Genomic DNA, 24,033 nt, shown 5'->3' with positions numbered 1-24,033 from the left:
CTCCTTTTCCTTTAAATTTATGATTGGTCTTGGTCCACTCTAAGTTTATACTTGAGTTTATCAAAGGTTGCTACTGACAAGGGTTTGGTCAATATATCAGCAATTTGCTCTTGACATGGGATATGGACCACATGTAGTTAATTGCTTTTGATCTTGTCTCGAACAAACTGTATATCAAGTTGGAAGTGCTTAGTTTTGTCATGTAATACTGGATTGGAGACAAGCATTACAGTGTTTAAGTTGTCACAGAAAATGGTTGGAGATATCTGAAATTGAACTTTTAATGTGAACAAGTTCCTTATCCAAACTGTCTCTGCTATACACACTGCAAAATTTCGAAATTCAGCCTCTGTCGAGCTCCTACTGACAGTGATTTGCTTCCTACAACATCAAGATACAAGATTAGAACCTAAAAAAAAAATTGAAAAACCCAGTGACTAACCTGCGGTCTTCAAGGTCTAATGCCCAATCAGCATCAGCAAATTTATACAATCTGAAGTCTATATTCTTATGAAAGAGTAACCCTTGTTGCTTAGTGCCTTGAAGATACCGAAAAACTCTCTTTAGAGCTTTCCATTGTGCAAGCAAGGGTTTATGCATACTCACAACGAAGAAAACATCCAATCTGGTTATTGTGAGATAATGAAAACATCCAACAATAAATCTATATAATTTTAGATCCTCAAATTCTTCTGAACCTATAGTCAACAGCTGAAGAGATGATATCATGGGAGTTAGCATTGAACTTGCCTCGTGTTTAATTTTTTTAGAGTAAATCATTCACATATTTTGTTTGAGATAAATGAATATGTTCTGCAGTAGTTCTTCTAATTTCAACATCTAAAAAATAACTCAGTTCACCTAGATTCTTTAATAAAAAAATTATATTTAAAATTTTAATCATTAAGTCAACTTGAGCTGGATCACTCCCTATAATAATGATGTCATTTACATAGCATAGAAGATATATAATATGGTTAGAAGTGTATTTCAAAATACAAAGGTATCTGATTTTGAGTGGTACGGTAAATTCAAATGTTTTTAGAGTTTTGTTCAACTTTAGAAACTATTCTCATAGTGCTTGCTTCAGACCATATAGGGACCGATTTAATTTGCACACTAAAATTTTAAAATTGACTTCAAAACCTCTAGGCTGTTGCATATAAATAATTTGAGATAACATTCAAAAATATGTTATTAAAATCAAATTGTTGAATAACCCAATTTTTGGATAAAGCTAAGCTTAACACAATTCTTACCGTAGTAGGCCTAATCACTAGACTAAAAATCTAGTCAAAATCAAAACCTTCACTTTGTCTAAAGCTTTGTGTAACTAATCGTGCTTTGTATTTTTGCATAAATCCATCAAGATTCTTTTTAATAGTAAAAATTCATTTAGAGCCTATTATTTTAATATGAGGTGGTGACAATACTAGGTTTCAGGTATTAATTCTCATAAGGGTATTATATTTTTCTTTTATATAGTCTCATACCAGTGTAGTATAATGAGAGCAGTAGGCAGTAGCTACATTTTTTTATAGTTTCTCTTCAGATTTTTTATCACTATGTTTAGCTAGAAAAATTTTGGGTTTACACTGCCTATCTTAAATTTGGTGTTCATAGAGTAGCCATTAGTATTTGGTAAAATGGGGGCATATTATGGTGCACTTTGACTATGCTGTGAATTATTACAGGATAACGGACTCTCTATAGCAAAGCCAGAAATAGGAATTTCATGATACATATAATCAACTATTATAGTCATTCTTACAGTAATACAAATAGTTTCATATATTCATAATAATCATAATCAAATTTTATAAGCAATATAATAAAAATAAATTCATATTTATAATCAAACATAATCAAATTTTATAATAATATAATTAAATTAAATTTATAATTAAATTATAAATAAAAAAAATACAACAATTATTTTTTTATATTCATAAAACGTTGGTTATTCTAATATAAAAAAAATTGATTACACTATTGTGAACAACTTGATTATTTTTGTCATGAAATAATTTTTCTTAAAATTTAAGTTAATAAAAAAAGACACATAAATAATTATATTTTTAATAATAATTTTAATATAATTAAATTATTCTGTTGAAAAACTATGTTATATAATAAAAATAATAAAAATAAAATATATATTTTATCTCAAAAATTTTAAAAATATTTTTAATTTTTATTTTTTTTTTACTTGTGCCCTAAAAATATATGTTAAATATATTATAAAAAAATATTTTATAAAAATTATTACAAAATTTTATTTTTTTTATATTTTCAATGCATTGAATACATTAAAAATATTTAAAAAAATTATTATTATATTTTTAAGATGTGCCCTTAACACCAACTGTGTTAGTGTTACCCTCCCCAGCTCAAGGTTCTCGCATGGATGGGTTGAAAATGGTTGCAATATCAACACTGAATTCATCCACAACAAAGTGCTTATTAGTTCTACGAGGAACAATCAAGAATCGCCCAAGTAATAATTTCGGGGAAGTATCTGTTCCTATATTTTGCAAGATTGGAATTAAAGGTGTTGTCTTCGATCTTCGATCAGCAACTATATGTTTGCTTTGATGAATAGCATCCCCAAGCTCATTCATGATGGGACCAAAGATTCTGATGGTAAGAACTAAGAACTAAAGTATAAATAAAATATCACGCATTTCGTTAGTCCATTAATTCCTTGATTCATCGAGTTTAAGGGTGTGTTTGTGAAGCAAGTTGGAGTGAATAAAAGTGTGTATTAGTGTTTTGAACGCTGTTTTTAGATGTTTGGCAACTTTTTTTTCTCTGAACGCCAACGTGATTCTGCATCCCAAAAGCTCGTTTACTAGAAGCAAGAAATTATAGTTTTTGCGTTCACTCAATGTACGTTTAAGTTTGTTGCTGGTTATTATTGGTTTTTCATAATTTTTTCTAAATAAATACTGAAAATATTAAAACAATTATTCTCATTTTTGTGCACTGTTTACTATTTTAATTTTTTATAATATGTATTATTGTTCCTCTTAAAAATGATAAATTAAATAAAAAATTAATTATAAATAATAATAAAAATATAATTTGTAAAAAATTAGAACCTAAAATAATAATAAAAATAAGATTATTAAGAGTACTTAGAAAGAATATTAAAATATTTATTTTATATATTATTTTTAATTTAATAAATAAATATTAATTTTTACTATAAAAAAAATTTTAAAAAGTTACCAATTTTTATATGTTATTTTTAATTTTATAAATAAATATTAATTTTTATTATAATAATAAAAAATTATAATATATTAAAATAGAGTATTATAAAAAAAATATTATATAAAAAATACTAAAAAATATAAAAAAGATTAAATACACTTAAAAAATAATATTAATTTAATATTATATTTTTTTAGTAATTAATTAATTATTTATCTAGAAGTGATTTTAACTAATATTATTCAAACAATATTTATTTTATCAAAATTAATTTTAGTAAAAATTGCCAAACATAAATTATGTTGACACAAACTCACTTCTACCTAAAATCAATTCTACAAAATCACTTTCATTCAAACTCTAGTTCCAAACACATACCAAGTAGGCAAGTAGTGTTTAATTTGTTGCAAAAGGTATATATATATATATATATATAAATGGATGTTATGTTCGTATACCTAAAGAGTACTGTATGCTAGTAACCAATATTTATCGATTAATTATTTTTTTAATTTTAAATTCTACATTATAAAATATAAATCTTTAATTTTGTATTCTAAAATTTAAATTATAAATTTTTAGTTATACGCTGTAAGTTATAAATTTTAAAATTAGTTAATGTAGACTAATTAAAAGTTGAATTTTTTTATATTTTTTATTTAACAAATTTAGATTAAAAAGTTGTATTACTAACATATGGACTAAAACGGCACCGAATTCGATGGTTCCAGAAACGTTTGGACCATTAAATGGTCTCATAACAAAACATGTTTTTTAAGTTTTTCAATAATTGCTAAATAGTCCGTTTCTAATTTTAATTATAAATTAACCCCATATATTTTATTTAATCATAAAAACTATTTTTTATTTTATAAATTATTATTTTATCATTCATCAATTATGTTTATTAATAATCAAAAACAAAAACAATAACGAATTAGATCTTCTATTAATCGTAATAAATATTTTGCAATCTTAATCGATCGTAATTTTATTATTGATCCGTTCCATACATATTGGATTGAAAAAATCGTGTTTGTTAGAAATTCAATCAATTGGATGCACAAACCAATCGATTGAAATTCAGGTTTTCTAAATTTCAATCGATTCGAATTGATATACAATCGATTGAATTTCTCACGGCACGTGGGGTTTCTTTTTTTTTGAAATAACGAAAGCTCAACACAAACCAGTGGAGCAAGAAGTCAATGTGCTACAAATAGAGAAACAAGGAAAAAAGAACAAAGAAAAAAGACCATAGAGCCTGTTATCCCCAGCACTACTATCAACACTCCCCGGGATTACTGTCCGTCCATTCTTTGTAGCTCAGAAGCGTTTTCTGTTGTATGAGGTCAACACCTGCTATCTGATTGTTGAAAATCCTACCATTACGTTCCAACCAGATGTTCCAAATCACTGCAAAGAACCCAGTCAACCACCGCTTCTGCTCTTGTTTACTCGTGTGCAAACCAGTCCAACTCTCAAACAGACCTCTGATGGAACTCGGCATAGCCCACTTTCTACCAACTGACCGCAACCAACAGCACCACACTTGCCATGCTAAATCACACAAAAGAAATAGATGCTGGACAGTTTCTATCTCCTTGTTACAGAGCACACAAATATTATCACTGTGATGAATAACGCCTAGCCTACCCAACCTGTCTTTGGTATTAACTCTACCAACAAGTACAAACCAGCCAAAAAGCTCAATCCTCGGAGGCACCACTCCTTTCCACAATGAACTTGTGAAACTATAGCTTGTGATCGTTGCTGGCAGATTCTCCGATTGAAGGACCCGCATAAGAGACTTAGTAGAAAACACACCCTTACTATCAAACTTCCAGACCACATTATCCTCCATGCCCTGTGACAGCTTTACTGGCCGTAACCTCTCGTGCAGCTGGTGGACAAGTTCCAGCTCCCATTGGAAAAGTTCTCTTCTCCATTGGAAGTTCCATATCCACTCCAATCCATCCCAAAACCCACAATCCCCTACCACCACTCCTTGTTGGTTGGATACAGAGAATAGTCTTGGAAACGCCACTTTCAGTGGCCCGCCTTGCACCCAGTTATCCTCCCAAAACAGGGTACTCCTTCCATTCCCTACTTCCATGGCCAGGCCAGTAACCAATTTATCCCTTAGTTGCTGCTCCTTTATGTTTAACTGGCATATGTCCTTCCAAGGCCCGCCTTTCTCTGGTATCTTCTGATTTACCAACATGACATCAGGGCTCAAATTGTTACAGGAGCAGACAATTTTCTTCCATAAGGGGCAATCCTCCTTTGAAAACCGCCACCACCACTTAAACAATAGTGCTGTGTTCCGAAGCACTGCATCCCCAACCCCCAATCCCCCAGCCTTCTTCGGAGCCTGGACCAACTCCCACCTAACTAATGGGATACCATCCTTCCCATCCCCCTTACCCCACATAAATCTCCTTTGCAGTGCAACCAGCTTGTCCGCAACCGCCTTTGGCATCTTGTACAGACTTAAGTAATATATCGGCAGGCTATTCAATACCGACTTAATGAGGATAAGCTTGCCTGCTTTATTCAACACCTTCGCTTTCCATAGGCTGAGCTTTTCTTGCACCTTATCTATGACTGGTTTCCAAGTCTTCACTAGCCTCGGATTCGCACCTAGAGAGATTCCAAGGTACCTAACTGGTAACACAGCTTGGTTGCACCCCAGAAGGCCGCACACCTGATCAACCCACTCCTGCTCACAGTTTACTGGTATCAGATTTGACTTATCATAATTGATGCTCAACCCCGACATCAACTCAAAACACGGTAACAATCTCTTATAATTTACCACTGTCTCTGTGTTTTGGGGACAAAATAAAATCGTATCATCCGCAAATTGAAGGTGTGATAATTCTACATGCTCACCTCCGACCATTAGTGGTTCAATACGTCTGTTTCTGACTGCTTCCCCCACCATGCGATGCAACACATCAACCACAAGCACAAACAGAAGGGGGGACAGGGGGTCCCCTTGTCTTAGGCCCCGCTCCATGTTGAATGGCTTGGTTGGAGACCCATTCACCAGGACTGACATAGATGCCGTGCTCACACACTCTTTTACCCAATCCCTCCACCTCTGGCCAAACCCCATATTCTGAAGTACAATATCTACAAAGCTCCATCGGACTCTATCATACGCTTTTTGAAAATCAAGCTTGATAATAGCCGCCTTCTTTTTTCGCGCCTTGAGCCAATGGACCGTCTCACAGGCAATGAGCGCACCGTCATGGATTTTCCTACCCTTTACAAATGCCGTTTGGGTCTCTCCCACCAGTCCTGGCATAACCGATCGCATCTTTCTTACCAAAACCTTCGAAATTACCTTGTAGACACAGCCCACCATACTAATCGGCCGGAAGTCCTTGATTTCCTTAGCCCCCACAAATTTTGGGGCCAGTGTCACCCATGTGATATTCACATCAGATGATAACTCTGCCGTTTGGAAGAATTCCAATACTGCTCCAGTGAACTCCTTTCCAATCTCCTCCCAGCAATTCTTGATGAAATTCATATTGAACCCATCACTCCCTGGGGCCTTAGACGATTCACAATCCCATACTGCTTCCTTGATTTCTTCCGCCGACGGCAGAACCTCCAAGGCCTCAGCCTCAGCCCTATCAATCTGTTTCAGTAGCCCATCACGCACACCAATTCTCGAAGCATACTCCTGGCGATATAGCTCCTTATAGAACCCCCTAATTGCATACTTTATTCTTACCGGGTTCCGCACCAACCTTCCCTGGATCATCAGAGCCTCAATTCTGTTATGCCGCCTTCTGGCCGATGCAATGTTATGAAAATATCTCGTATTCCTGTCCATGTCCCTCGCATGTTTGGACCGAGACATCTGCTTCCAGTAAACTTCCTTCCTGATGTACCACTTTTCACAAAAACTCACCAAAGCCTTTCTTCTAGCTTCCGTCGTACCGTCATAAATCCCATCACTAACCTGGATGTCAAACTTCTTTATTTCATCCTCAAACCTCATCAGTCTACTGTCCATATCGCCGAAGTTATCCTTGTGCCACTGTCTCAAAGGCACCGTCAAAGCCTTCAGTTTACCAATAAATGGAGCATCTCCCAGGTTCCTCCATTCGTCTCTTACCATCCTCAGGAAGCCCTCATGGGTAAACCAGGAATCTAAACTCCGGAAAGGTCGCGGGCCCCCTCGTACCCTAGCATCCTCCACAATTAACGGGCAGTGATATGACAGTCCCCGCGGACCACCTTTTACCCAGGAAACTCCTCAACCCACTCAACAGAAACCAACACCCTATCAATTCGACTACATGATTGACCCCTAAACCATGTGAACTTCCCATCAGAGAGAGGTAGATCCACCAACTGCATGTCTTGAACCCAACTCTTATACTCCTCCGCTGATGCCGGCAGAGTCGTCCCCCCTTTCCTTTTCTCCACTTGCAGTATCTCATTGAAATCCCCTAGCAAGCAGAGAGGAACTTGGCACAGTCCCGCAATATAGCTCAATTCTTCGCAAACCATCCGCTTTTCTTCCCTCCCGTGCGCCCCATACACCAAACAGAACGCACAGTAAAAATTATTCTTTGTTAACACTCCTTCAATGCACAACCACCTTTCTCCTTTATAACAATGACTAGTCTGAAACATCATGTCATCCCACATCAATAAAAGCCCTCCAGCCGTCCCATCAGATTCCACAAACTCCCAACCTACCGGATTATCTCCCCAAAGTCTTGCAACATCATATTTCGAAATCACCTCCCTTTTCGTTTCAATTAAACCCAGCATATGCAAATTATATTTTTTCTTCAATGATTTCACCATACTTATTTTCCCATCCCCCCTCAACCCCCTAATATTCCAGCAACTCACAATCATTTAATCAAAGTACTGTTCACCTTATTTTTGTTCTTCGGACGACTCCTTCTTGCCTTTTCTTTTTGTTTTGCCAATCTTCTTTTTGCTGCTATTTCGTCATTTTGAGCTTTCAAAATACTCATGATATCCACATCATCATCATACAGCACAGCACCAGATTCAACAGCCAGAGACCAAGTAACTTCATTTTCATGCATCTGATCCTCTTGTGAATTCCTGGCCATATCTTCCTGGTTGGGGTTGCTGTTTCTCCTTATGCCTAATCCTGTGCTACGCCCCTTCACAGGCGCTCCTCCACCGTTCGCCCAACCTTGCTCACAACCCAATGCTGTTCGGTTAACCCCCAAGACCGCTTCCTTCCCTCTCCCTTGGTCCACCAGCCCCGGTAAGCACCCTTGATCTCGGCCATCGCCCATGGTCCCTGCCCAGGCCACCGGAACCGGCACCAGACCCTCATCGACCGCGCACCACTCTTCCCGGAACCCCTCCCCGACACCAAGCCCTGCAGGAACACCCTTCCCCGCCGATTCCATCGCATCTCCCTGCATACCATCCGGCGCCACCGTACCAGCCACCATCGACGGGATCTCTACCCAGACCACCTGCACCGGCAACAAACCCTCATCGCTTGCGCGCACCCCTTCTTGCATCCCCTCCTCGACACCGAGCCCTGACTGACCACCCGTCACCGCCGAGGCCATAGCAGCTCCCTGCAAGCCATCCGGCATTACAGGCCCCGCACTCGTCGACAGGTCCTCCCCCATCTGCTTTAGACTTCCGCTTCTGCCACCTTCCACTAGGGTTGTCGCCGCCTCAGACCCTTCACCACCCTGTGCTTCGGACCAGCAAGCCTGAGAACCTGGTATGACCCGTCTGTCCGATACCCGACCCGCCTCACCAACACTTGGATCTTCAGATACCCCCTTATCCACCTGCCCCCATGGGGTTTCTTTACCCAATCGATTGAAATCATCAAAGTAATTTGAGAAATACATAGATACACGGGAATAAACTGTATTTAACAAGAATTTTTTTCATTATAAATTAAAAAAATTATTTTTTCAATAAAGATAAGACTTATTCATGTGTACTGTTGTGTACTCCTATAATGGTTGCCATTGTTTATTATAAAGATTAATAATTTGAGTTAACCATTTTTGTAGAATTTAAAGTGAAGTTCGTCTGCATAAAAAAAATTCATATTTGAAAAATTAAAGTTGAAAAATTGGGTTTTGGAAAATAATAATTTTTTTTAATTTTATTTCAGAAAAAAATTCATTACTAAAAGATAAAAAAATATTTTTTCATTACACAATCAATTGCATGAATAAAGAATCGAAACAAAAAATTGCAAAATTAGAGATTAATCTCGATTTTGTAATAAAAATAATGGATTATTTTCTAAACACTACCGTGTAAAATTGATTGGATCTCTATCGCCGACTGTGATTATCAATTAATGATGAACAAATATTGGATATTAAAGAGATGGATAAACAATAAAGAAAAATTGGATATTAAGTAGATGGATAAACAATGAACAGAAACAATGAAAAAATTGATAATTAATCAGATTAATAAACGATTCTAATGGTAGGATTGAGTAATTGTTGATAGATTATTCACTAATTTATAATCTTAATATTAAAGAAAATATAAGATTAGAGTATCTAAATCAAAATAAAAACTTAAAAATTGAAGATAGAATTTTAAAGATAAGATAGATGAATAATAAAATAATATTTTATAATCACGAGCAAAAAAATTTAGAGAATTGTAACATATAACGCATTGCACAATTCAATCGATTGCCAATCTATTGAATTGTGAAAATTTATATTGCTTTGAAGACTTAAATCGATTGGGTAATATGACCAATCGATTGATAATAAAACATCCACATGTCTTGCAAAATTCAATCGATTGTGTATCAATTCCAATCGATTAAAATTTGAAAAACATGAATTTCAATCGATTGATTTGTGCATCTAATATAAACAGATAAATAAATAATAAAATAATAATTTATAAAAATAAAAAATAAATTTTATAATTAAATAATATATAAAGAGTTAATTTATAATTAGAATTAAATAAGAACTATTTAGCAGTTATTAAAAAAATTTAAAAAACATATTTTGTTATGAGACTATTTAATAATCCAAATGTTTTAGGACCATCGAATCCATTGCCGACTAAAACATTTATGTGGGACCAAAAGGGAGCATTTTTTTGTGGATAAAACAAAGAAGGTACAATTTTGTTAGCTTTTTCTCTCAAAAATATTATTTAAAAAATATTATTTTCAGTCTTAAAATGTTAAAATTCATTAAAATTTTTTAAATTTGCAGAATTTTTTCGTCCCACTAAAAAAGTTATCATCTAATAAATTATATGTGCTGTTGCAGTAATGATATCTGTGATTCTGCGAGCTAGTAGACACTGAGGTAGTCATAATGGGGTTAGTCAATGGGCTTAGAGAAGGTCCCTTCTCACAGTACATATCTAAAAGACACCCCATCTCCTTAAGTGATGTACAGGAAAGAGCCGAAAAGTACATCAACATGGAGAAAAATGCTAAGCTGAGAGACCTAAGTTGCCGACCTGGGCACCCCCCCTCAACAAAAGAAAGGGAGAGGGAAACCAAGAAGAAGGAAGAACTCGGTCTCGATAGACCAAGGAAATATCACTCTTATACTCCTCTAAAAGTCTCTATAGTGGATGTATACAGAGAGATTTGTAATACTGAAAGGCTGCCACCTCCCAGACCCATTAAAAATAAAAAAGGTGGGAGCCGCAGTGACTACTGTGAGTACCATAAAATATATGGTCACTCCACAAACGACTGCCACGACCTTAAAAATGTGATAGAAAAGCTGGCTAGAGAAGGTCGGCTTGACAGATATCTCATAGAAAGGTCGGACAGTCATGGGAAGAGAAAGCGAGATGATATAGATAGAAGAGACCCACCACCGCAGACTCCGGAGAGACATATCCATATGATCTCAGGGGGGTTCGCGGGAGGGGGACTCACCAAATTCTCTCGCAAAAGGCATCTTAAGAGAGTCTACCAGGTCGGAGGAGAGTCATCCGACCTCCCTACCATTTCATTCACGAAAGAAGATGGGCAAGGAATAATCCCTGGACACGACGATCCAGTGGTAATAACTATGATCCTAGCAAATTCCCATCTCCATAGAACCCTAGTAGACCAAGGAAGCTCAGCGGACATTCTTTTCAAACCCGCTTTCGACAAACTAGGGTTGGATGAAAAAGAGTTAAGAGCCTACCCCGACACCTTTTAAGGATTAAGTGACACGCCAATAAAGTCACTGGGATTTTTGCCCCTCCACACCACTTTTGGAAAAGGAGAAAAATCAAAAACTCTGAGTATAGACTTCATAGTCATCGATGTAGGGTCAGCATATAATGCTTTAATCGGCAGAGCTACCCTTAATCGACTCGGAGCAGTGGTATCCACTCCCCACCTTTGTATGAAATTCCCGACCTCAGCGGGAATAGCAACGGTAAGGGAGGACCAGAAATTGGCAAGAAAATGCTACAATGAAAGCCTAAACCTGAGAGGAAAGGGCCGAGAAGTCCACACAATAGAACTCGGAGGTGCAAGGGCTAGAGAAGAGCTACGACCACAGCCAGGAGAAAAAACTGAGGAGATACAGATTGGCGAAGAGGAAGGGAAAGATGCTCACATAGGAGCCAACCTAGGGGAAACCCTAAAACAAGGGTTGACTAAGCTCCTAAGAGATAACTCCGATCTCTTCGCCTGGAAGGCCTCCGACATGCCAGGGATAGACCCCGAGCTCATATCCCACAAGCTTTCGGTCTACTCGGGGTCCCGACCTGTACAACAAAGAAGACGCAAGCTCGGCCCGGAACGAGCCCTAGTAGTAGAAGAGCAAGTACAGGCACTCCTAGAAGCCGGCTTCATCAGAGAAGTCAAGTACCCAACATGGCTAGCCAATGTAGTGCTAGTCAAAAAACAAAATGGCAAATGGAGAATGTGTGTCGACTATACCGACTTAAATAAGGCCTGTCCCAAGGACCCTTATCCACTGCCAAGTATTGACACCCTAGTAGACTCCAGCTCGGGGTATCAATACTTGTCGTTCATGGACGCTTACTCGGGGTATAACCAAATCCCGATGTATGAGCCAGACCAGGAGAAGACGTCATTCATCACGCCCAGAGCTAATTTCTGCTACGTGGTCATGCCATTTGGATTGAAAAATGCAGGGGCCACATACCAGAGGTTGATGAATAAGGTGTTCGCCTCTCACCTTGGAAGCCTAATGGAAGTGTACATCGACGACATGTTGGTGAAAACCGAAAAAGAAGTTGACCTCTTGTCAGATCTATCACGAGTCTTCGACACTATAAGGTTATACGGGATGAGACTAAATCCCGCAAAGTGTGCCTTCGCGGTAGAGGCAGGAAAATTTCTAGGGTTTATGCTGACACAAAGAGGGATCGAAGCAAATCCCGATAAGTGTAGAGCTATCCTGGAGATGAAAAGCCCGACTTGTTTAAGAGAGGTCCAACAACTGAATGGCCGACTTGCAGCCCTCTCCAGATTTTTGGCAGGATCAGCACTAAAATTCCTTCCACTGTTCTCCTTATTGAGAAAGGGATGTCAGTTCGAATGGACCCCTGAATGCGAAGAAGCGTTCCAGGAGTTCAAAAGATTCTTGAGCCAACCTCCTATTCTGACCCGACCTATAGCTGGAGAAGACCTCGTCCTATACTTATCTGTAGCAGACAAGGCCGTCTCATCGGCCCTAATAAGAGAAGACGAGGTCGGTCAGTACCCAGTATATTTCATCAGTAAAGTTCTACAAGGCCCTGAGCTAAGGTACCACAAACTAGAGAAGTTTGCCTACTCCTTAGTAGTAGTCTCACGAAGACTACGGCCTTACTTTCAAGTTCACACAATAAGAGTCCGCACGAACCAACCCATGAAGCAAATCCTCCAAAAGATGGATGTTGCAGGGAGAATGGTTCAATGGGCAATAGAGCTCACCGAGTTCGACTTGAAGCATGAAACTCGGACGGCGATTAAATCCAGTGCCTCACCGACTTCATTGCAGAATACGCAGGAGACCAAGAGAAAAAACCAACTACATGGGAACTCTATGTAGATGGATCCTCAAACAAAACAGGAAGCGGTGCAGGCATAATACTGGTGGATGAAAGAGGAACCCAGATAGAGGTTTCCCTCAAATTTGAATTCCCAGCTTCAAATAATCAGGCAGAGTATGAAGCCTTGATTGCTGGATTGAAACTGGCGGAAGAAGTCGGTGCTACAAAGGTAATGATATACAGCGACTCACAGGTGGTGACCTCCCAGATAAGTGGAGAGTATCAGGCAAAAGACCCAAAAATATGAAGAGGTACTTGAAAAAAACTCTGGAACACCTTGGGCGCTTTGCAGAAACCGAGGTCAAACACATAATTCGGGATCTCAATTGCAGAGTAGACGCCCTATCCAAGTTAGCAAGTACCAAGCTAGGAGGGAATAAAAGAAGCCTGATCAAGGAAACTCTCCAGGAACCCTCCGTAGTAAAAGAAAAAGACAAACAAGAGGTCCTTGAGGTAGTCGGATTGAGCCTCGGATGGATGAACCCCTTGGTCGAATACATGAAATTCGACATCCTCCCGAAGGAGGAAAAAGAGGCTAAGAAAATCCGGAAGGAAGCACAACACTACACCTTGGTGAAAAATATTCTATACAGGAGGGGAATATCAACACCATTATTAAAGTGCGTACCGACCTCAAAGACCACCGAGGTGTTAGAGGAAGTCCATAGTGGGATCTACGGAAATCATCTCGGAGCAAGGTCATTAGCCAGGAAAGTGATCCGAGCTGGATTCTACTGGCCGACCTTGCAGAAAGATGCAACCGAATTTGTGAAAAAATGTCAACCATGCCAGATGCATGCAAATTTCCACGTGGCTCCCCCGGAGGAGCTCATCAGCATCACTTCTCCATGGCCCTTTGCGAAATGTGGAATGGACTTATTAGGTCCTTTTCCCCAGGCGCCAGGACAGGTCAAATACCTGATCGTGGGAATAGATTACTTCACAAACTGGATATAAGAAGAACCATTGGCCACCATCACCGCACAGAGAAGTCGGAGGTTCCTATACAAAAATATCATCACAAGATATGGGATACCTTATTCCATTACTACAGATAATGGAACCCAGTTCACCGACTCTACCTTTAGAAGCCTAGTAGCCAGTATGAAAATCAAACACCAGTTCACCTCGGTGGAACACCCGCAAGCCAATGGGCAAGCCGAGGCAGCCAACAAAATCATACTGGCAGGGCTGAAGAAAAGATTACAAGATGCAAAGGGAGCCTGGGCCGAAGAGCTCCCACAAGTGCTATGGGCTTACAGGACAACCCCCCAGTCCGCCACTGGAGAAACGCCCTCCCGACTAGTCTATGGCGTAGAAGCCATGATACCAATAGAAGTCAACGAACAAAGCCCAAGAGTAATTCTCCACGACGAGGTCGGAAACGTACAGGGGCACAAAGAGGAGCTCGACTTGCTCCCCGAAGTCCGAGAGAAAGCCCAGATAAGAGAAGCAGCGTTGAAGCAAAGAATGACTACAAGGTACAACAAAAAAGTCATTCGAAGAGCATTCGCCCCGAACGACTTGGTCTTGATCAGAAACGACATTGGAGTCAACAAATCAGGGGAAGGAAAACTCGCTGCAAATTGGAAGGGACCATACAAGGTCAATGAAGTCTTAGGAAAAGGTTATTATAAAGTAACCGACCTGAACGGAACCGAGTTACCGAGGTCGTGGCATGCTTGTAATATGAAAAGGTACTACAGTTAAAAGCGAACTCTACTCCCTGATGTACTCTTTTCCCAACTTCATGATTTTTTCCCAAAAATCAAAGGATTTTTTCTGGAGAAGGGTTTTTAACGAGGCATCATAGTAGAGGCTAAGGGAAATAGGTTGTCAAATACCCTTAGTAGCAATAAGGTACCTCCCCGATTAATAAAGATCTTTTTCATCTTGCAAATATCTCTTATAAATTCCTTCTTTGTTTTCTCTTTCGACGAAACGCGCCGACTTAAGCTCGACAAAACGTGAAAATCCCATGAACCGACCTAGATGGTCGTCAGGATAAAATGACGAGGTACAAGTCGGTGTAAAGAGGTTATAAAAGTTGATCGTAATAAACTCGGAAATTATCTGACTTACAAGTCGGAAAAGCTGAGAAATAAAGAAACGCATCGCAAAAATAACCTAAGTCATTAAAACTCAATAAAACAAAATTGAGTACGAGGAATAAACAAAAGAGATCGAAAAACCCTTAAAACAAAAAGGTGCAGGAAGACAGACAAGCCAAAGAAAAGGTTTTTTTAGAAAAGATCAAGGAGAGTTCGAGAAATCACTATCAAAAAAGCATGCACACATAAGGTAACTTAAATCCTTATCCAAAAAAGGACATTTATTTTTAACTTAAACCCTTATTAAAAAAGGGTATTTTAAATATGTTGTTTACGGCCTTATAAGGCCAGAAGTAAATTGTTCAAACAGCACCAAACACAAATAAAAGTTTAAAAAAGGGGGGACCCACAGGCCGGGCCCCCATATAGCCAACAAAATTATTTTTTTGAAAAAGGAATAGACGGATCACTACCACCAGAATCAGGAAGAGCACCACCAGGACCAGGGAGAGAGGCATCCATTGGAGATGAAGAGGAAGTCGGAGGAACTGTTGAAGAACTCGGAGCGTCCTTTGAGTGAGGAGGGGACTCAATGATCCTCTGCCCCTGAGTCTTCAATTCTGACTCGGAAACAATCAGGGGAGCAGGAGGATCAACTATGGCACCGTCAATGACGACTTTGTCAGGATCCAAAGGAGAAAGGTCCAAGTCAGGAGCAATGACTCCAACTTGTTCCCTAAAGATCCTCCAAGCCTCCTCGGAAGCCTCAGCAATAGAGTCCTCCAACTCAGTATATGCCTTCCGAGAATTCAGCAAATCATTCTTCACAGACACAAGGTCTTCAAATAAACTTTGGTAGCTGTCCTGCGCTGTCTTCCTCAAACCCACCTCCATGTTGCATTGGGCCTGCAACTTCCTCTCCCTCTCCCGAAGGCCATCTCTCTCCTCCCTCAGCTTGGTGACCTCCTCCTTCAACCCCCTCTCATGCTCTTGATATACAAGAAGCCTTCCTTCCAGCTCCTCAACCTTCAAGGTTGAATCCAAAGAGCTGAGAGGAGCCTTCTCAAAAATATCTAAGAGTTTACTGCAAACACCCGCCGCCCTGAGACTCTCCTCAACCAAAGAGGTAAGGTGATTCCGAACAGATACATCATCCATCCTCATATGAGCATGGGGGTAGATGTACTTTCGGACGAATGCAAGGGCATCCGCCTTAACATCACCCTCAAAGGAAGAGCCAGACTCTAAAGTCTTGCACTTCCTCCTCTCAGGCTCAGGAGAAGGTCGGCCGGAAGGAGGCGGCTGAGAGAAAGCTGAAGAAGAAATCACGATAGGCTGGGAGGGAGTCCCAACGTTCCGAGGAGGAGGGGGAGGAGGAGCAGAGATAACTGCCTTGGAGCCACTAGTCCTGGCTCGAGACCTCGCTTTGGCCTCCTGGACTCTCTGGTAAGATTCCTGAGCATTCTGCTTCGCCATCTCTACAAAAGCAAGAAGTAATTAAAAGTTAAACAAGTCGGTACAAGAAATCACAAGTCGGAAGCAAATTAGAAAAAGCTACCTAGCTGTGCCTGGACAAAGGTCGGGGACCCCTGGAGAAACTTTTTAGTGTCCAAATATGGGGCCCTCCCCCACACTTCTCGGAGGAACCCCACAATGGCTGTTTCTACCTCGTCCAGGTCGTCCAGACCATATTTCTCGCAGGGAGAGGCCTCCAGCCAGTATAGAGGAAAGCGAGGAGAAGAACTCTCGTCCAAGAAAAAGGGGTGGTGACCCTCTACAGCTTGAACTTTGAAAAAATAATTTTTAAAGTCATGGAAGGATTCGTCAAAAAGGGTGAAAACTCTCCGACCTTGTATGGCTCGAAAAGACACCCACTGTTGCTTGTTATTTAGCCCACTAAAGGGCTTGGTCATATGGAAGAGATAGAAAAAAATCTTCAGAGAAGTCGGGAACTCCAAAGCCTGGCTAATAAATTGATAAATTTTCAAAAAACCCCAAGAGTTGGGATGAAGCTGAGTAGGGGCAACTCGGCAGTGACGCAACACAGACATCTCAAAATTTGAAAAAGGAAGGAAAACACCCAAACGGGTGATCATGCACTCATACATAAAGAAAAAATGAGGGGCCGCCTCATTGGCCCTCCCAAAACAAACCCGGTCTTCTGGACCCGGGACTACCAATTCATACTTCGGCTCATCTTTCTCAAAAGTACAAATTCTGTGGTGAGTACGAAGATGGGTGATAAACTCAGTATCGACCGAAGGCTCCTCCCCTAGGACCGTGACATCAACCCACTGAGAAAGAACATCTACGGAAGCCATTTCTTTTCTTAAAAAGGTGACAAAAAACCTACAAGGGAAAAAGAAAAGGAAAATCAAAAAACACGGTCTCTAAAGGGGGGGGGGGAATACGGAACTAAAGACTACAAACCAACCTATCTACAAAATAAAGGCATGCAAATAGAAAGCATGATTACAGAAGGAGAAAATGCTAACCTTTATCTGAAAATGAGGTTGGAGGAAGTAGAAGCCTTCGAAACACAAAAGTGCAGCACGAACAAATGAAGAAGAAATTTGAAAAATCGCAGAAACGAAACAACGAAAAAGAGGGAAAGTATTTATAAACATGTTAGGGACACAATGGTAAAAGCGAGGCAGTCATTAATGAGAATGCACCATTACCAAGACCATTAATCCCTACGCATATCCCTAAACGGACACGACGCTTGATTAGACGTAACTGTCAGAACCAAAAGGTCACGAAAAGTCACGTTGGTTTCAGAACATCACGTCGGTCCTCCAACAAGTCGGATACAACCCCGATGAGAATACTCGAACCAAAATCTTAAAAAATTGGGCTCGAGTAGGGGCACTGTTCATACCCTGGCCCAATGATAAGGCCCATCTCTAAATAAAAGGCCCAATCCTAAAGGATGCGCCCCGCATCTCACCTTCCATCCTCCCCGGAAGTCGGTTCCTACCCCGACTTACTCTAAAGAAGTCGGAGATGAGAGTTAACTGGCAGATAAACACTCGTTTGAATGAGTAACTGCCCCTAGAATCTCTCTAACCACTTCTAGGAGCCATATCTTAACCTCCCTAAGATAAAGGGACGATTAACACCCTAAAAAAGTGGCACTACTTCAACGGTGGTTATTGGTTCACCACTATAAGTACACTGACATCCCTCAGGTATCTCTAAGTTCCAATACATCCTAAACCTGCTTAACCCCTTGCTGACTTAGGCATCGGAGTGTCTTTGCAGGTACCACCCCCCATTCGTTCATACTCACAAGTCGGACGGAGGCCCCCAAGGTGCAGACCCTCTCAAAGGCTTCCTTCCTCAGACGATTGGGCTAACCTAGCAAGTCCAGCCCACCATCTCCGATTATCCATCATAATACATCCCTTTTAAATTAGCCATGTTTACCACTATTATTATTATACACAAATACATAATGATTGATTTTTGATGTCTGCAACTTTGTGTTCTCCATATATATAGTTGTTTGTTGCTTTTACTTTGTTTTTTTTCATTAAATATTTACTGAGTATTTTTTGTTGAACATTTATTTGTAATTATAAATGCTTAAGAAATAAAATTCAGAAGTTTATTACGATTATTGTATTAAGCCACTAGTTAATTAAGAGAATTATCACTTTTTTAACGTCAAACAATATACACAAATTGCTTCATGCCAAATATAATTTGAGAATGGAGTAAATAGGTATTATTTTTAATCCGAATGCAGCATATTAAGAAGCATATGGTTTTCCCAATTAAGCTAGATCTCAGCTGCACACTCATCTTTTTTTTTTTTTTTTAGGTCAAGAGCTGCACACTCATCTTAATCTTCAATTAAATGTATCAGTATGTGGGTCTGTGTTTTCTTAGGCCCGAAAAGAACGAACACACCTGGCTGGACCCGATTACAGAAAAATGGGCTTCAATAGGCTTCCAAGTAGAAGACCAAAAGCCCAAAAGTAAATGATGAGCGACATAGACTCTAATATTGATCCAAGTCCAGAGAAAAAAAAAAGACTCTAATGTTGATCCATGACAACAAGAAAAGAGAATCTAATATTGATTTAACTTTTATTTTTCACTTATCTTTTTAGGGACCTCCTCTAGGAATGAGAACATCCCAGGTAATAATAATTCGCATCAAAACCGATGAATATATCTAACTCTCAGTCCCATGCAGCACCAAATCAAATATTACGAAAAGAAACAGCATGTGAGTAAACAAATTTAAGGAAACCGAAATGGCTCATCTTAAAACAAGTGGATGTTGACTGTTGAGTAAATTGTTCTACATACAAACTGTGGTGTTAATGTACATACTACATAGTATATAGAATTAAACAAATATCAAGTGTTAGTTATCAATTAGCATTCACAAGTGTTGTGCTCTCCAGTCCACAGCAAAATTCTCACCACTTTCATCATCACTGGATGACTCTTCTTCATGCCTTGACTCCTCCTTGGTTTCACCCTCACAAGTTTTACCTCGCTTTGCCGACTTTGCTGCTTTCAGCTCCAGTCTCTTTTTCTTCAACATTTCCACTCTCTCCCTGAAGATCCTGTTGAGGAGTGGTTAAGTAGTTTGAGTATAGGTAGAAGAACAAAACAAACCAAAGAAGTCAAAGACTTTTAAGTATAATGCAGATAAACATACTTTTGTTCAACGGATTCAGCTTCTTCTATCATTTCAGCAGCATCAATCTGGAGAAAAACAAACATTAGATCATATCTCATGTTTGTAGTGCATACATATGATATCTTAAAGGTTGTTACGTCATACGGCTTAATACAAAACCCTTAATCGTCCATAATATCATAGGATCTACCAAATAAAAAATTTAAGGATTTTTTGTCTATTAACAATAAAAGGTATGTTCCTAGCCATATATAGGGTGTGTGTATATAGCAAAAAGAAAATCACAATCCTCACCTCTTCTTCTTCCAATCGGTCATCCACCTCCTTCAAGTCCTCTTGAATCAGCTTCTCAAACTCCTTGTACTCATCCCTAATAGAGAATTTAATCCAAACAGGGGGGAAAAAATAAAAATATAAAATATCAATCATTATACGTCTGATCCACTTAACCAAATTTGAAAATCTTCAACGCAATTTAAAACAACATAAGTTTTCACAGAACTAATAATTAACATGGAGGTTCTTAGTTATGTACAAACAATCTAAGTACCATGCAATAACATGGACTGACTCAGCCATTATAACTTTATTGATCTGATTATAAAGACTAATAAGAAATCAAGAGAAGTAATTAACAGACACGGCTATAACAACAGTATTAGATGTGATTATGCAAAGAACAAACGAGGTCAATCTACAATCAATCATCTAATGCTATGAGTTATTCTTGTTTCTGTTCCCTTTTTGGAGTATTTGAAAATTGAAGTGTGATTGACAAAATCCGATAAAAACTAATGTGGATTCTTCTTACTCTATTTGGGCACGTATTATCCCACAACATTCCAAATATTTGTCCTATCTTTTGACTTCCATGCAACAAAACTCCCGACTATAAAATGAAGCAGTAGTAAATGTGCAAACCAACATGACGTGGGAAGTGAGAACCTACTTGACATCTGGCTTCACAGGCTTAATGCCACGTGCCCGCAAATCCGCTTCCTTATTGTCAAAAAAGCCTTCAGGCAGAGATCCTTTTGTTTGGTTGTCCTCTGGATCAGAAGTTTTGGCTGAGGTCTGCCTAGTCTCTGTTGTTGCTTGACTAAACTTTGACGGCGCAGCATCATGACCACGAAAATGATCTCTTTCCTCCAACTTTGACACCTGACTTTGAGCAGAAACTCCCACATTTCTTCCTGAATCAGATGATTTCATTTTTGGAAGACAAGATATCCATGAAACAAAGACTAACATTAGTTTGCAACAAAGGTGTGGTAGTAACATATCTAAATATATGATAAAGAACCACAGACATATTCAGTATAAGTTAATGAAGAATAACATCTGTTCATTGTTCATTGAGTATTAGTTGCTGAGCTAAAGCACAATCTTCAAAAATTAGAGCGCATGCCCTAGCCAAATATAGCAAGTAGTAGCGTGGATTGAACATGACATAAAAAATTATATGTCTGCCTTTTATCAAAACCACTAATTAGTGGTAATCCAAAAGTTGGTTCAAGGATATAGAGCAGCGATTCCATCAGTAAACAAAAGTGAAACAATGTAAAAACCAATGAGGGACCAATATTAAACAAGCACCACATATAGCATGCACGTTAGGACAAGCTTTAGTGGCTACATAAGTTATGACATATTACTATTATTAACTCTAGCAACCACCTTAGTCCAAATAAGGGATTAGACCTTATAGAGAGATTTATACTTACAAAGGGGATTTGTAATGACGAAAGGTAGTTCTCATTTCTCTTTAAGCAAAGCATTATAAATTCCCAATGAATATCCTCAGGTTAAATGTCAATAAACAACATATGTGCAAGTCTCTACGTTTTGAAAGTGCAACCTAATTAATTATAGTATATACACATACAATGTTACTTTTCTAAACCAATACTTACTGGTTTTCCTTGCACTGTCATCAAAAAAATTTGGTGGAAGCACAGACGATGACTGGGCTTTAGATACTTCTTGTGAAGGTTCAGGCTTTTTGGATAGTGGTTCGGAAGGTTGTTCAGGTTTGGCTTTGGGAAATCTGTTACCAGCAGCAGACTTTGCATTGTTTTGCTGAGTTAACCCAACTGCATTAGCTTTAAGATTATCAATCGCCTGCAGGTATTAACCACACTGTCAAAACCGTTGCACTAAGCACATGTCTGGAAGCAGGGGAGGCTGCAAAACAAGCAGAAAGGGAACCAAAACCATACTAACACCCCCCCCCCCTCCCAAAAATAAATGCCACAAATCATAAATATAATCACCTCGCGATGCTTACGGGAGATTTGGTGTGCATCCCATATAGATTCAGACTTCAGAACAACATCACAAACCCGACAAACAGGTTGATTGAATTCATTATACCTATATGCATGCGCACAAAAAGACAAACGGGTAAAAATAATAACAAAATCAATAGCAAGAATAAACAGGAAAGATATAAATAATCTTTTCTGGTGACCTCGAGAAAGAGGAATATCTTGACAAGCACAAAACAAAGTACATGACTACACGAGTAGCTATAACACGATAAGCAAATCATAATCGGAGTGTATGTGTGTCTTTCCACATAGTTGCAAACAAAAACATAGCTGCCAGCATTTACAATAAACAGAAAATTAAATAAATCAACAAAATATCCAGAACTCAAATCATGAGCATAAGATGTCTAAGGATTATAGTGTCAACATTTTTCTAAAAGAATAATAAATGAATCCATTCATAGTCAAGTCTGTAACAATAGCAGCATTTTGTGTAACAAGCTAAACCACCCGAATACGCATAATGTGCATAGCAATCAAGACAGCTGATGTTAGTGAGCGATAAAAGAGCAAATTTAAGTGAACAAACCTTACAAGGGGAGAATCTATACGCTTTTCTTTCTTCTGGGCCAATTTAGCACGAAAATCTGCCTTTTTCTTAGCTTGTGCATCCATGATTAATGATCCTATTCTTTAAGGGGACTAGAAACAATTCAATAATGTCAATTCAACGATGTCACGTATTAGAGGGGTCATGGAACAAATGTCATACTGGCTCAGAAATTTTACAATAATCTGTTATTAGGATGTGATCCAATTCTTTTGAAATAAAGCTAGTTATCAATCTCCATTTCAGATGCTTGCTCATATAAGAATTTGAATTTCATACCCAACTTTCATGTAGGTTTATATAATGAAAACCCTTTGAAAACCAGCAATAAAGTTTTAAAAAGTTACAAACTAATCTTCCCCTCCATTTATCTTATCTCAGTGTCAACATTTTCACGAAATCAAAGTTCAGCTCTCTCTAATAACAATAATGCTTCTTTCTTTCACCCTTCAGATTTAGTTCTTTCAGTACAATCTTTTGAATTTAACATTCCTCCCTTTGCACTGCAAAATTGATTTTCCAATTGGGAACCCTCTATTTTCCCCCTCAATATTGCAGTGGAAACAGAGCTTTTTTTCTTTGTTTCATATATAACAAAGCAATACAACTAAGATTCTTCATATTTTCATCTTATGCATTAATTCACAAATACGACAACGACACCTTAAACCCACAAATAGAGTTTTTCATGTGATGCAGCAAAAGAGAGGCAATAACAGATAAATGCACAAAGAAACTCACGAAACAGAAGATACTCGCTGCCGGTGACTAACAACAGCGTCGACGGCCAGGCATGTGGCAGCGACAGTGGCGCCGTGGATGGTGGATGTGCAGAGTGGTTTTGGGGGAATGGGTTCGGTCGATCAGGCAGGTTGATATGTTTTTACCAAGGTTCTGAAAATCAGACCGGTTATCAAACCGCTCTAGTCACTGGTTTACTGGTCTAACCGGTCTAACCGTGGTTCAACCGGAAAAACTGTTCCATAATAAAATAATAAGTAAATTATAAATAAACATCCTAAATATCTTTGAAATTTAAAACTCTAAAATAAAATATCACCAACTAAATTTAATTAATCATTAAAATATGCAATGACTTGCTGCAAATTTGTTGACAATTAACATAATTATACTTCCATTAAAAATAGCTGGATTGAATTACAATGCACAAGTTAAAGA

The 24,033-nt window shown here is 38.6% G+C and overlaps 2 protein-coding genes across 2 annotated transcripts; both read right to left on the bottom strand.

Annotated features, from left to right (window-relative positions):
• Nucleotides 1–7,476: 7,476 nt before the first annotated feature.
• On the bottom strand, nucleotides 7,477–8,052 carry LOC148581958 (uncharacterized). Its single transcript, XM_088494687.1, has one exon. It carries the CDS (start codon nucleotides 8,050–8,052, stop codon nucleotides 7,477–7,479), a length of 576 nt encoding a protein of 191 aa, XP_088350813.1.
• An 11,537-nt stretch (nucleotides 8,053–19,589) lies between these two features.
• LOC107623647 (protein ABA AND ROS SENSITIVE 1-like) lies at nucleotides 19,590–23,726 on the bottom strand. The gene is made up of 8 exons (XM_016325991.3): nucleotides 23,596–23,726; nucleotides 22,834–22,946; nucleotides 22,248–22,347; nucleotides 21,888–22,095; nucleotides 20,924–21,167; nucleotides 20,269–20,344; nucleotides 19,993–20,039; nucleotides 19,590–19,897 (listed from the first exon to the last, which is right to left on the bottom strand). Exons 2-8 carry the CDS (start codon nucleotides 22,917–22,919, stop codon nucleotides 19,711–19,713), a joined length of 948 nt encoding a protein of 315 aa, XP_016181477.1. The 5' UTR covers nucleotides 22,920–22,946; nucleotides 23,596–23,726; the 3' UTR covers nucleotides 19,590–19,710.
• Nucleotides 23,727–24,033: the final 307 nt, after the last annotated feature.

This window comes from Arachis ipaensis, chromosome B10 (assembly GCF_059453495.1).
Source record: "Arachis ipaensis isolate K30076 ecotype BB chromosome B10, ASM5945349v1, whole genome shotgun sequence".
Classification (NCBI taxonomy): domain Eukaryota; kingdom Viridiplantae; phylum Streptophyta; class Magnoliopsida; order Fabales; family Fabaceae; genus Arachis; species Arachis ipaensis.
Note: the sequence above shows the minus strand (reverse complement) of the source record. Positions and strands in the feature narration are given on the sequence as shown.

Bases quoted from the DNA above. Each gene is read 5' to 3' on its own strand.
- LOC148581958 (XM_088494687.1), bottom strand. From the start codon at position 8,052: ATGGTGAAATCATTGAAGAAAAAATATAATTTGCATATGCTGGGTTTA.
- LOC107623647 (XM_016325991.3), bottom strand. From the start codon at position 22,919: ATGGATGCACAAGCTAAGAAAAAGGCAGATTTTCGTGCTAAATTGGCC. The intron at 22,096-22,247 runs GTGATTATATTT...TAATACCTGCAG, and splicing joins TCTCCCGTAAGCATCGCGAG to GCGATTGATAATCTTAAAGC. The intron at 20,345-20,923 runs GTAGGTTCTCAC...ATTCTCTATTAG, and splicing joins CCTGTGAAGCCAGATGTCAA to GGATGAGTACAAGGAGTTTG.